Here is a 13,411-nt window from a genome sequence, read left to right as displayed (position 1 = left end):
AGAGTGAGGGAGCTGGTGTGCAGCTTGGGAAGCAGCTAAGTGTTTAAACTTATTCCCAGGTTCCAGCGGCCTTCATTTCTGGGAGCGGGAGAGAGAGGGACAGCCGGAGTGCAGCGTGCAATTTTGGTTGCCGCATTATAGGAAGGGTGCATAAGCATTGGAAAGGGCGCAGAGAAGATTTACCGGGATGTTGCCTGATCTGGAGGGAAGAGCTTATGAGGGAAGGCTGAGGGATGTGAGGTTATTTTCTTTAGAAAGAAGGTTAAGAGGTGACTTAATTGAGGCATACAAGATGATCAGAGGATTAGATAGGGTGGACAGTGAGAGCTTTTTTCCTCGGATGGTGATGTCGAGCACGAGGGGACATAGCTTTAAATTGAGGGGAGATAGATATAGGACAGATGTCAGAGGTAGGTTCTTTACTCAGAGAGTAGTAAGGGCGTGGAATGCCCTACCTGTAACAGTAGTGGACTCGCCAACATTAAGGGCATTTAAATGGTCATTGGATAAACATATGGATGATAAGGGAATAGTGTAGATGGGCTTTAGAGTGGTTTCAAAGGTCGGCGCAAGATCGAGGGCCGAAGGGCCTCTACTGCGCTGTAATGTTCTATGTTAACGCTCCGCTAGAAAGTCGAGGAACGGTTGCCACCGCCTGAAGAACCCTTGCACAGGTCCTCTTAAGGCAAATTTTACCCTCTCCAATTTAATGAACCCTGCCATGTCGCTGATCCAGGCTTCCACGCTTGGGGGCCTCGTCCCTTCCACTGTAGCAGAATCCTCCGCCGGGCTACCAGGGACGCAAAGGCCAGAATACCGGCCTCTTTCGCCTCCTGCACTCCCGATACCCCAAATAGTGCGAGCCCCCAACTCAGCTTAACCCGGGGGTTTACCACCTTAAACACCGTCCTCGCAATGCCCCTCCAGAACCCATCCAGTGCTGGGCACGCCCAGAACATGTGGGCATGTTCACACACCTGTCCTCCACTCCAAAAACCCAACTCAGCCATTGCCTCAGTCATGTGCGCCCTGTGCAAAACCTTAAATTGTATCAGGCTAAGGCTGGCGCAAGAGGAAGAATTTACCCTACCCAGGTCCGCCCACGTACCTTCGTCTATCTCCTCCCCCAGCTCCTCCTCCCATTTACCTTTCAGCTCCTCCACCGAAGCCTCCTCCTGCATCTCCTGGTAGATCGCCGAGACCGTGCCTTCTCCAACCCACACCCCCGAGATCATCCTATCCAGGATCCTACATGCTGGCAGCAGCGGAAATTCCCTCACCTGCCGTCTTACAAACGCCCTTACCTGCATGTACCTGACGGCATTTCCAGGGGTGAGTCCAAATGTTTCCTCCAACGCCCCAAGGCTCGCAAACGTCCAATCTATAAACAGGTCCCCCATCCTTCTAATACCTGCCCTGTGGCAGCTCAGGAACCCCCCATCCATTCTCACCGGACAAGCCGATGGTTCTCTCGGATCGGGGACCACACCAAAGCCTCTGCCTCCCCCCTGTGGCGTCTCCACTGCCCCCAAATTTTGAAGGTCGCCGCCGCCACTGGACTCGTGGTGTACCTTGTCGGCAGGAGCGGCAGTGATGCCGTCACCAGCGCTCTCAGGCTCATGCCCACACAGGACGTCATCTCCAGCCTCTTCCACGCTGCCCCCTCCCCCTCCATTACCCACTTGCGCATCATCGCTACATTGGCAGCCCAGTAGTACCCACACAGATTAGGCAACGCTTTCCCTGCTGTCCCTACTCCACTCCAGAAACACCCTTCTCACCCTCGGGGTCTTTTTCGCCCATACAAACCCTATGATGCTCCTGCTGACCCGCTTAAAAAAGGCCTTAAGGATCAGGATGGGGAGGCACTGGAATATAAAAAGGAACCTCGGGAGCACCGTCATCTTCACCGACTGTACCCTACCCGCCAGGGAGAGTGGCAGCATATCCCACCTTTTAAACTCCTCCCCATCTGCTCCACCAGCCTCGTCAAGTTGAGCTTGTGTAGGGCCCCCCAGCTCCAGGCCACCTGGATCCCTAGGTACCGAAAACTCCCTTCCGCCCTCTTCAGTGGAAGCTAGTCTATCCCCCTTCCCTGGTCCCCTGGGTGTATCACGAATAGCTCACTCTTCCCCATGTTGAGCTTATACCCGGAAAGGTCTCCAAACTCCCTGAGGATCCGCATCACCTCCGGCATCCCCTCCACCGGGTCCGCCACATACAGTAACAGGTCGTCTGCATACAGCAATACCCGGTGTTCCTCCCCTCCCCGCACCAGCCCCCTCCAGTTCCTGGACTCCCTCAAAGCCATCGCCAAAGGTTCAATTGCCAACACCAATAGCAGGGGGGGGATGGGGGCACCCCTGCCTCGTCCTCCGGTACAGCCAAAAGTATTCCGACCTCCTCCGATTTGTGGCCACACTCGCCACCGGGGCTTCGTACATTAACCTAACCCAACTAACAAATCCCTACCCGAACCCGAACCTCCTCAGCACTTCCCACAGGTACCCCCACTCCACCCTATCGAAGGCCTTCTCCACATCCATAGCCGCCACTATCTCCGCTTCCCTCTCCACTGCAGGCATCATGATTACATTTAGGAGCCTCCGCACATTGGTGTTTAGCTGCCTTCCCTTCACAAAACCCGTCTGGTCCTCGTGGATCACCCCCGGAACACAGTCCTCAATTCTGGTAGCCAACACCTTCGCTAACAGCTTCGCATCCACGTTGAGGAGCGAGATTGCCCTATACGACCCACACTGTTAAAGGTCCTCGTCCCGCTTCAAGATCAGTGAGATCAGCACCCTGGACATCGTCGGGGGTAGGCCCCCCCCCCCCCCCCCCTCGCCTCATTGAAAGTCCTCACTAGTAGTGGGCCCAACAGGTCCATATACTTTCTGTAAAATTCCACCGGGAACCCATCTGGCCCCGGTGTCTTCCCCGCCTGCATACTCCCCAGCCCCTTAGTCAGCTCCTCCAGCCCGACCAGTGCCCCAAGCCCTGCCACCTGCCCCTCCTCTACCCTCGGGATCCTCAGCCGGTCCAGAAAACGACGCATTCCCCCCTCCTCCGTCGGAGGCTCAGACCTATACAGCCCCTCATGGAAGTCTCTAAATACCCCATTTATCCTCACCGCACTCCGCACCGTGTTTCCCCCCCTTCAACCCTAACTCCCCCAATCTCCCTCGCCGCCTCCCGCCTCCGAAGCTGGTGTGCCAGCATCCGGCTAGCCTTCTCCCCGTATTCATACACCGCCCCTTGCACCTTCCTCCACTGCACCAACGCCTTCTTGGTAGTCAACAGGTAGAACTCGGCCTGGAGGCTTTGTCGCTCCTTGAGTAGTCCCTCCTCGGGGACCTCTGCATACCTCCTATCTATCCTTAAAATCTCCCCCAGCAACCTCTCCCTCTCTTTCCTCACCTTCGACTCCTTGTGGGCCCTAGTGGAGATTAGCTCTCCCCTAATCATCGGCTCCCAGACCACCCCTACCTGCACCTCCCCATTATCATTCACCTCTAGGTATCTTTCAATGCACCCCCGTATCCGCCCGCTCACCTCCTCATCCGCCAGCAAACCCACCTCCAGGCGCCACAACGGGCACTGGTCCCTCTCCTCCCCTAGCTCGAGCTCCACTCAGTGCGGGCCATGGTCTGAGATGGCTATGGCCAAATACTCCGTGTCCTCCACCCTCGGGATCAGCACCCTGCTCAAAAAGAAGTCAATCTGGGAGTAGGCTTCATGGATGTGGGAAAAGAAAGAGAATTCCATGGCCCCCGGCCTAACAAACCTCCATGGGTCCACTCCTCCCATCTGGTCCATAAACCCCCTCAACACCCCTCCCCCCTGACCCCACCCCCTTCTTTCCCTAGTGCGGGAGAAAAACCCGCGCTTTCCACCAATCCGGCCCCGCCCCCTCTGGCGCAGCTCCCTTTCGCGGCCTGATCCCAGCTCCCCCACCTCGGGCCTCCCCTCTCCCCTCCCCCCCCCCCCCCCCCACCGATGCCCACACTCTCACCAAACCCCCACTACGAACCATTTCACCCTACCTCACCCAACACCCAAAAAGAAAACAGTACCAAACAGAACAGAACACCCCCCCCCCGCAAAACACAACAATCACATCAATCCTCTCTCGACATCCCCTCGCAACCGACCCTCAATCCGAGTCCAACTTTTCGGCCTGGATAAAGGTCCACGCATCCTCCGGCTTCTCGAAGTAGTGGTGGCGGTCCTTGAAAGTGACCCACAGTCGCGCCGGCTGCAACATTACAAATTTCACCCCCTTCCGATGCAGAGCCGCCTTAGCCCGATTGGACCCGGCCCTCTTCTTGGCCACCTCCGCGCTCCAGTCCTGGTATATCCGGACCTCTGCATTCTCCCACCTGCTGCTCCACTCCTTCTTTGCCCACCTTAGGACACACTCCCTTGTCCACAAAGCGGTGGAACTGCACCAGCACTGCCCGCGGTGGCTCGTTGGGCTTGGGCCTCCTCGCCAGGACTAGGTGGGCCCCCTCCAGCTCCAAGGGCCCGGGAAGGCCCCCGCACCCAGCAGCATGTTCAACATCGTTACCACGTATGCTCCATCCGACCCCTCCACTCCCTCCGGGAGACCCAGAATCCGCAGGTTCTTCCTCTTCGACCGGTTCTCCATGTCCTTGAACTTCTCCTGCCATTTCTTATGCATCGCCTCGTCCGCCTCTACCTTCACCACAAGGCCCAAGATCTCGTCCTCGTTCTCCGAGGCCTTTTGCCACACCTCCCGAATCGCCGCTCCTTGGGCCTTCTGGGTCTCGAGCAGCTCGTCTATCGAAGCCTTCATCGGCTCCAACAGCTCTGCCTTCAATTCCGTGAAGCAGTGCTGGAGAAACTCCTGATGCTCCTGCGACCACTGCGCCGACGCTGCCTGGTCTCCACCCGCCGCCATTTTGGTTTTCCTCCCTCGCACTTTTCGCTGCTCCAAAACTACTTTTTGCACCGCTCCACTCCTGGTCCAATCCATACAGTGCCGGGGAAATGTCACTATCACCGTCTCACACTGGGAACCGTCGAACAAATGCCTCTGGGGGCCCTAAGAAGAGCCCAAAAGTCTGTTTCTGTCGGGAGCTGCCGAACGTGCGATGTAGCTCCACATAGCCGCAACCGGAAGTCCTGATCACCATCTTTTAAAGTCAGCTTTAACCCATTTATTTTAATGCCCATGATGAAATAATATAAATTGAAAAATGCATGCTCCAAAGTGATGGGATTTACATCTGATCTCTACCCTCGTCACTGAATTACGGATCTATCCATGTTGTTTTGGGGGGTACTGAGTCGCCAGACAATCTGTGTCATCAGTGCAGACTGTCCTTCAATTCAGCTGTAATTAGTGAGGACCTGGTTTGTTTGGTGGGTTAAAGATGGAAGTACAGGAGACATTTTATACCAAAGTGCACTAAACAGGCTGGCAAGTGACGAACGGTCTCTTGCACAAATTATCCAGAAGGGTTGAGCAGCCAGTGGAACTGTACCCAGGGAAAATGTCAGGAAAAGAGGGGGTAAAACCTCCTCCAGGAGGAAACAAATGCAAATAGTAAAATTGAAACATTTTGCAATTACCATCAGAGCTCCAGCTGTTCCGTCTGCTGCCATGTTTGATGGGCGTGGTCCCTGGTAAATCATAGGAGGTGAAGATGGCATTCTGACCTGGCACCTGAACCAACTCGATACACCTGCCATTCAGCTCAGAGGACAAGTTGCAGTGCATTGGTTTATAGGCAAAAGCTGAGCAGTAGCCAGAGAGACAGGCACGTTGGTAGAAATCCAGCACTTTTTTCCTGTAACATCAAAGAAACACGACAAACTTAAACAATTGGTATACGTATGTGATCTCAATAAATTCACTGTACTACAGGTGTTTCTCCGGAACTTGAAAGCAGTTAAGCCGACAATGGTTATAAATCTAATACAGACAGGGTTTTCACTCCTGATGAAAAAAACATTTTTAGTAAGCTATCTCACATTTGTTCCGGAGCGTCAAGAATCTCTGCTTTTCTAAATTTCTAAGGTAGTAAATTTGCATTTACAGAACTTTTTTTTAACACACTGAAATATCTCAAAGCCCTTGCAAACTAATAATTGATGTAGCAAAAGGAGCACTGATAAAAAAGAACTTACAGTTAAACAGCACCTTATATCTCTCTGCCTACTTAAACAGTGCTTGATATGTAACAGTGCTTCATTGTTTGTTAAAACGCCATTGAGTGCCCAGAGGATGTGAAATTCATTCCATAACGGCAATTTCTTTCTTTCCAGAAACTTGCCAACGAGTTTCACACAATGAATTACTTGGATATATGATTTATTTAGTTTTGTCTTTTTATATAACACGGGACATGCGGTTTCCTCTGTTTGGCAGGTGAACACGACTCCCAACATGACTCTGCCACTAAAAGTAAATTTGCCATATCCCAGATGACCATAGGCTGCTTTCCCCTTTGAGGTACGGGATTGAACCTGCCTGCTGGCCGTGCTCTGCATCACAAAACAGCTGTCTAGCCAACTGAGCTAACCCGGCCTCCGACTAACCTTCCTGCTTTTCCTTCTGGTTCCTATTTACTTATGAAGGGCTGGTTGGGGAGTAACACTGCTGATACTTTACTGATGCCAGCAGAGTGGAAAAGGAAGTGCTGGCACGGCCCTTAGCCAGATTTTAAGAAGGTAGAAACACAAGACCATCACAAGGAACAGCAACCTCAAGGGTGAGGGAGGAAACAACAGAATGGGGTTCCAGAAGTATCTGGAATGTTGTTGGCTGGCACCAGGGCTAGCGAGGTTCAGCTGTTGGGCACAGGTAACCCGGGAGTGTCAAGTAATTCAGCAGGGGGTGGGGACACAGACTGTTAGCAGAATAGGGATACAGCACAGTACAGAAAAGCAATCAAGTCAGAGGGAATACAGTAAGTTTCCAGGGAGTAAGGCAAGGCTGGATGGCCTATACATTAATGCCAGGAGTATTACAGGTAAAACGGATGAGTTAAGAATGAGGATTGACACACAGAATTGTGAAATAGAAGCCATCACGGAGACGTGATTGAGGGAGGGGCAGTTCTGGCAGCTCAACATTAGAGAATCTTCAGGCGCTTCAGAGGAGGGCATAAAAGGAGGAGGCATTGCATTTATAGTTAAGGAGTCAATAAGTAAGGATAGGTGATATCTTGGAGGGGGCATTAATGAAGCTTTGTGGTTCGAACTGCAATAAAAAGTATCAGCCACATTGCTAGGTGTTTATTATAGACCCAAAGTGAAGAGAAAATGTGGAACAAGATTTAATGATCTCACAAGGAAAGTCAAGACTCTGCTGCTGCATTCCCTGACAGAATCTACACTCACCTTACCTGTAACCTCATTAACATACATCAATATCAGGGAAACTCATGGACAAATTCTGTGAAACCTCAATACACCAGGACTCAAAACCAGACCACATGCAATGCCTGCCACGAGGGATGCTGCTATGCTTAGAGACATTTAAAGGATCAACGGACCACCAGCTCGTACCATCACGGAATGTATGCACTCAAGGGAGAAAATTTCCAAATCACTCAAGACGCCTTTCACATTGGCATCTCACCTTCTAAATGGAAAGCTAGACAATAACCAGCAGCAAAGAAATGTAGCTGTGGGAGGAAAACCATTATTGGGACCTTTTGAGTGCAGATGAGCAGAGATAAAGAGAGGATGCAGGAAATGGCACAGAATCAGCAAATAGTTGTTAAAAGTTTGGAAAGGTTAATCATAGATGGTGTCAGCTTTCTGCTTCCTCAAAGTATTGCAGAGATCCTATCCCGAGATACGAGTTCTTGAAGAGGGAATAGGACCATAAGACATAGGAGCAGAATTAGGCCACTCGTCCGATCGAGTCTGCTCCGCCATTCAATCATGGTTGATATTTTTCTCATCCCCAATCTCCCCATAACCCCTGATCCCCTTATTAATCAAGAAGGATGGGATGCCATTGTGCGCAAATTTGTCAGCATTTCACATCATTAATGGTTCCTTGCAGGAAGGCATTGGTTCACTGCAAAGGCTAACTAAACACTGACAGTCAGAACCTGCTCGATGTTCAAAGCCTGAAATCTTGCCACATAGTAGACATGTATAATGGGCGGAGTTTGACTGGCAAGTTTACTCTTCATAGCACAAGCTATTTCATGCATGTTAGAAATTTGAGATACTATAGGGAGCTCAGACAGCAACATATGGTCTAAATGATCAGGTGCAAACCCGACAGCGGATACAAGAAACAAAAGTTTATGGATCGAGGGATGTCTCCATAGATGGCAATAAGGTTGCTCGAAGTCAAACTCAAAGGGATGGGCTTATTGGACATTTTCCTGTTCCCATCATTCTTATGCGGTCAATAGTTTACACGGATAAGACACAAAGGTTTATCGGTATCGAACAGACACAGATTGCTTTTTCACACTGAATAACTGGAAAGAACAAACCTGTCAGAGCCAGAGAGTGGATAAATATCTGTACCATCCCAGAAGTCTGTGCAGGCCTCCAGGATGAGATCAGCTGTGCCATGAGACAGCATCTGGACACTATCTGTGAATGAACAGAACATGGAAAGAATTGGCAGAACACATGCAAATCTTCAATTTTTTGCTCTTTGATATAAAAGAGAAACGTGGTTTTGGCGGGGCAAGCATGTCAGAGGCATTGGGTATCACATTAGATTGAGAAGGTTATTCTAAGTTCCAGTATCCACAACGCCTTCTGATAATGTGGTCACCCCAATTCAATCAAAACCCAAGTCTGATATATCTAAGTTAAGTTGATAGCCTGAAAATTTGTCACATTCTGACACTGGTATCCAGACGATTTCTTAAAACGTTTTAAGAAGTAATTTTGCTTTCAACATTCAGGTACCAGATCATAATTAATGATTTACAATGCTGAATTACAACAGATACTACATATTTCCCATGAAAGTCAACAGGACATAGCCAGTCTCCTTAAATCACCATGCTTTGGGACAGCACGGTGGCGCAGTGATTAGCACTGCTGCCTCCCCGTGCCGAGGTCCCAGGTTAAATCCTGGCCCTGGGTCATTGTCCGTGTGGAGTTTGCACATTCTCCCCAGTGTTTGAGTGGGTTTCGCCCTCACAACCCAAAGTTGTGGCCACACTAAATTCACCCTCACAGCCCAAAGATTGGCCACACTAAATTGCCCCTTAATTTGAAAAATGAATTGGGTACTCTAAATTTTTATATTAAAAAAAATCACTGTGTAATCAGCCAAATGAAAAGTCCAACAAACCAGTTGACACTTGCTCTTAGGTTTGTACTTCATTTGTCACCATCCCTGCACCTCACCATCAACTGGATTACAGAATGTCTTAAAAGCCAGAGGGCAGAGAAAACAAAATAGGTCCCAACCACTTGAATCTACAAGCACACTGGTTTTGCTTCTAACCATTGTGTTGAATTAGTCTCAAGAAACATACAATGGAAGTGGGAAGATTTGGTCCAGTGACTCACTGGTTCTCTGTGTAATGGATGTTTGTGTGCCTTAAGTGTGAGATTGTTTCAAGTTCATGAAAACAATCGCAGTATTTTTAAGACATAACTCATCCATATCTTTTCAGCCAATCCTTGTACGATGATCAAGGGAAGTTGGGGAAAGACCACAATATAGAAAAGGGAATCAATCTCATGAGAGAAAGGCCATGCAGCAGTTACTGTCTTAGTTCTTCAAAAGTTTTTGGCATCAGGTTGAGGCATCAATTTTCTTATCACACACTTAGTCATTCTGCATTTTAATTTTGAGAGCTGAGGATGGTTTGAGTTTAGTCACACACAAAGTTCACTTCATTTGATTTGTGAAATGGATATTGCAGTTGTACATTCCTTTTCCAACTTAGCAAGATCCAAGACTTTAAAAAAAATATATATATATTTATTAAAGTTTTTTAACACAATTTTTCTCCCTTACAAACAATAACCCCCCCGCCCCCCCGTAACAAAGTAAAAACGAGAAATCACGCAGAGCAAGATATATACATGGCAAAATGATATATTAACACAGCTTTGTACACTGGCCCTCACCCGTACGTGCCAGTTTCCCCAACCCTTCATGTTATCTCTTGCTCCTCCCCCCAACCCCCACCCCCCCCAAAGGTTGCTGCTGCTGCTGACCGACCTTCCTCTAACGCTCCGCGAGATAGTCTAGGAACGGTTGCCACCGCCTGTAAAAATCCTGCGCAGATCCTCTCAAGGCGAACTTAATCCTCTCCAACTTTATGAACCCAGCCATATCATTTATCCAGGCCTCCAGGCTGGGGGGCTTCGCCTGCTTCCACATTAGCAAGATCCTTCGCCGGGCTACTAGGGATGCAAAGGCCAGAATGCTGGCCTCTTTCGCCTCCTGCACTCCCGATTCGCCCACTACTCCAAATATTGCTAGCCCCCAGCCTGGCTTGACCCGGACTTTCACCACCTGAGATATTGCTCCCGCCACTCCTCTCCAGAACCCCTCCAGTGCCGGGCATGACCAAAACACCTTCCACATCTGTCCTCTACCCCAAAGAACCTACTCAACCTCGCCCCCGTCAAGTGCACTCTGTGGACCACCTTAAATTGTATCAGGCTGAGCCTGGCACACGAGGAGGAGGAATTAACTCTACCTAGGGCATCAGCCCACAGACCTTCCTCGATCTCCTCCCCCAGTTCCTCCTCCCATTAACCCTTCAACTCTTCTACCAGCGCTTCCCCCTCTTCTTTCAGCTCCTGGTGTATTTCCGACACCTTGCCCTCCCCGACCCATACACCCGAGATCACCCCATCTTGAACTTCTTGTGCCGGGAGCAACGGGAATTCCCTCACCTGTCGCCTCACAAAAGCCCTCACCTGCATATATCTAAAGGCATTTCCCGGGGGTAACTCGAACTTCTCCTCCAGAGCCCCTAGGCTCGCAAACGTCCCGTCGATGAACAGGTCCCCCATTCTTCCAATCCCCGCCCGATGCCAGCTCTGGAACCCCCCGTCCATCTTCCCCGGGACAAACCGGTGGTTACCCCTGATTGGGGACCACACCGATGCTCCCATTGCACCCCGATGCCGTCTCCACTGGCCCCAGATCCTTAGCGTTGCGGCCACCACTGGGCTCGTGGTATACTTTGTCGGCGAGAGCGGCAGCGGTGCCGTCACCAACGCCCCCAGGCTCGTTCCTTTGCAGGACGCCATCTCCATCCTCTTCCATGCCACCCCCTCTCCCTCCATAACCCACTTGCGGATCATCGCCACATTTGCTGCCCAGTAGCAGCTCCCCAGGTTTGGCAGCGCCAACCCTCCTCGGTCCCTTCTGCGTTCCAGGAAGCCTCTCCTTACTCTCGGGGTCTTATTCGCCCACACAAACCCCATAATACTCCTGCCTACTCACTTAAAAAAGGCCTTACTGATCACGATGGGAAGGCACTGAAACACAAACAGAAACCTCGGAAGGACCACCATTTTGACCGACTGCGCTCTACCCGCCAGCGAGAGCGGTAACATGTCCCAATTTTTGAAATCCTCCTCCATTTGCTCCACCAACCTCGTCAGATTCAGTTTATGTAGGGTCCCCCAACTCCTGGCTATCTGGATCCCCAGATACTGAAAGCTCCCCTCCGCCCTCCTCAGCGATAGGTCCCCTATCCCTCTTTCTTGGTCCCCCGCCTGTAATACAAAGAGCTCACTCTTCCCTACATTGAGCTTATAGCCCGAAAACTCCCAAAACTCCCTTAGAGTCTGCATGACCTCCACCATCCCCTCCATTGGATCCGCCACGTACAGCAACAGGTCATCCGCATATAGCGACACCCGATGCTCTTCTCCCCCTCGGACCACCCCCTTCCATTTATTAGACTCCCTCAATGACATGGCCAATGGTTCGATTGCCAATGCGAACAACAGGGGGGATGGGGCACCCCTGCCTCGTCCCTCGGTACAGTCGAAAGTACTCCGACCTCCGCCGGTTCATCACTACACTCGCCATCGGGGCTCTGTAAAGGAGCTTAACCCAATTGATAAACCCTACCCCGAACCCAAACCTGCGCAGCACCTCCCAGAGGTACTCCCACTCTACTCGGTCAAAGGCCTTCTCCGCGTCCATAGCTGCCACTATCTCCGCCTCTCCCTCCTCCGATGGCATCATTATCACGTTAATAGCCGCCGCACATTGGTGTTTAGTTGCCTGCCCTTTACAAATCCCGTCTGGTCCTCGTGGATTACCCCCGGGACACAGTCCTCGATCCTCGTGGCCAGCACTTTTGCCAGCAACTGTGCATCCACATTGAGGAGCGAGATCGGCCTGTACGATCCACATTGCAGTGGGTCCTTGTCCCGCTTTAGGATCAAAGAAATTGTCGCTTCCGACATTGTCGGGGGCAGGGTCCCCTCCTCTCTTGCCTCATTAAAGGTCCTCACCAGTAGCGGGGCCAACAGGTCTGTGTGCTTCCTGTAGAACTCCACCGGGAATCTGTCCGGTCCCGGGGCCTTCCCGCCTGCATGCTCCCCAAACCCTTGCTCAGCTCCTCCAACACAATTGGTGCCCCCAAACCAGCCACCTCTTGCTCCTCCACCCTCGGGAATCTCAGCTGATCTAGGAATCGTCGCATCCCCTCTTCCCCCGCTGGGGGCTGGGATCTGTACAGCTCTTCATAAAAGGCCTTGAATACCTCGTTTATTTTCGTCGCACTCCGAACCGTGGCTCCCCTTCCATCTTTGACTCCCCCTATTTCCCTCGCTGCCATCCTCTTACGGAGCTGGTGTGCCAGCATCCGACTAGCCTTTTCCCCATATACGTAGTTCGCCCCCTGCGCTTTCCTCCACTGTGCCTCCGTCTTCCCTTTGGTCAACAGGTCAAACTCTGTCTGAAGCCGTCGTCTTTCACCAAGTAATCTTTCCTCCGGGGCCTCTGCGTATCTCCTGTCCACTCTCAAAATCTCCCCCACTAACCTCTCCCTTTCCATACCCTCTGTCTTCTCCCTATGAGCCCTAATGGAAATTAGCTCTCCCCTGATCACCGCCTTCATCGCCTCCCATACCACCCCCACCCGCACCTCCCCGTTGTCGTTGGCCTCCAAGTACCTTTCGATACACCTCCTCACCTTCCCACACACCACCTCGTCCGCCAGCAGTCCCACATCCAGCCGCCACAACGGGCGTTGGTCCCTCTCCTCTCCCAGCTCCAGTTCCACCCAGTGTGGGGCATGGTCCAAAACGGCTATAACCGAATACTCCGTCCCCTCCACCCTCCAGATGAGCGCTCTACCCAGAACAAAGAAATCTATCCGGGAGTAGGCTTTGTGTACATGGGAGAAGAAAGAAAATTCCCTGGCCTGCGGCCTTGCAAACCGCCATGGGTCCACTCCCCCCATCTGAT

At 51.3% G+C, this 13,411-nt stretch overlaps 1 protein-coding gene across 9 annotated transcripts in view; it reads right to left on the bottom strand.

Moving 5' to 3' along the window:
- Positions 1-13,411, bottom strand: part of tmem94 (transmembrane protein 94) — a 224,276-nt gene that overhangs the window by 85,372 nt on the left and 125,493 nt on the right. For all 9 annotated transcript variants that reach the window (XM_072483032.1, XM_072483029.1, XM_072483031.1 and 6 more), the window contains 2 exons: positions 8,490-8,592; positions 5,599-5,816 (listed from right to left, as the gene is read on the bottom strand). In XM_072483032.1, the coding sequence (XP_072339133.1) occupies positions 5,599-5,816; positions 8,490-8,592 (321 nt within the window). The remainder of the gene's footprint in view (positions 1-5,598; positions 5,817-8,489; positions 8,593-13,411) is intronic.

This window comes from Scyliorhinus torazame, chromosome 18 (genome assembly GCF_047496885.1).
Source record: "Scyliorhinus torazame isolate Kashiwa2021f chromosome 18, sScyTor2.1, whole genome shotgun sequence".
Classification (NCBI taxonomy): Eukaryota; Metazoa; Chordata; class Chondrichthyes; order Carcharhiniformes; family Scyliorhinidae; genus Scyliorhinus; species Scyliorhinus torazame.
Note: the sequence above shows the minus strand (reverse complement) of the source record. Positions and strands in the feature narration are given on the sequence as shown.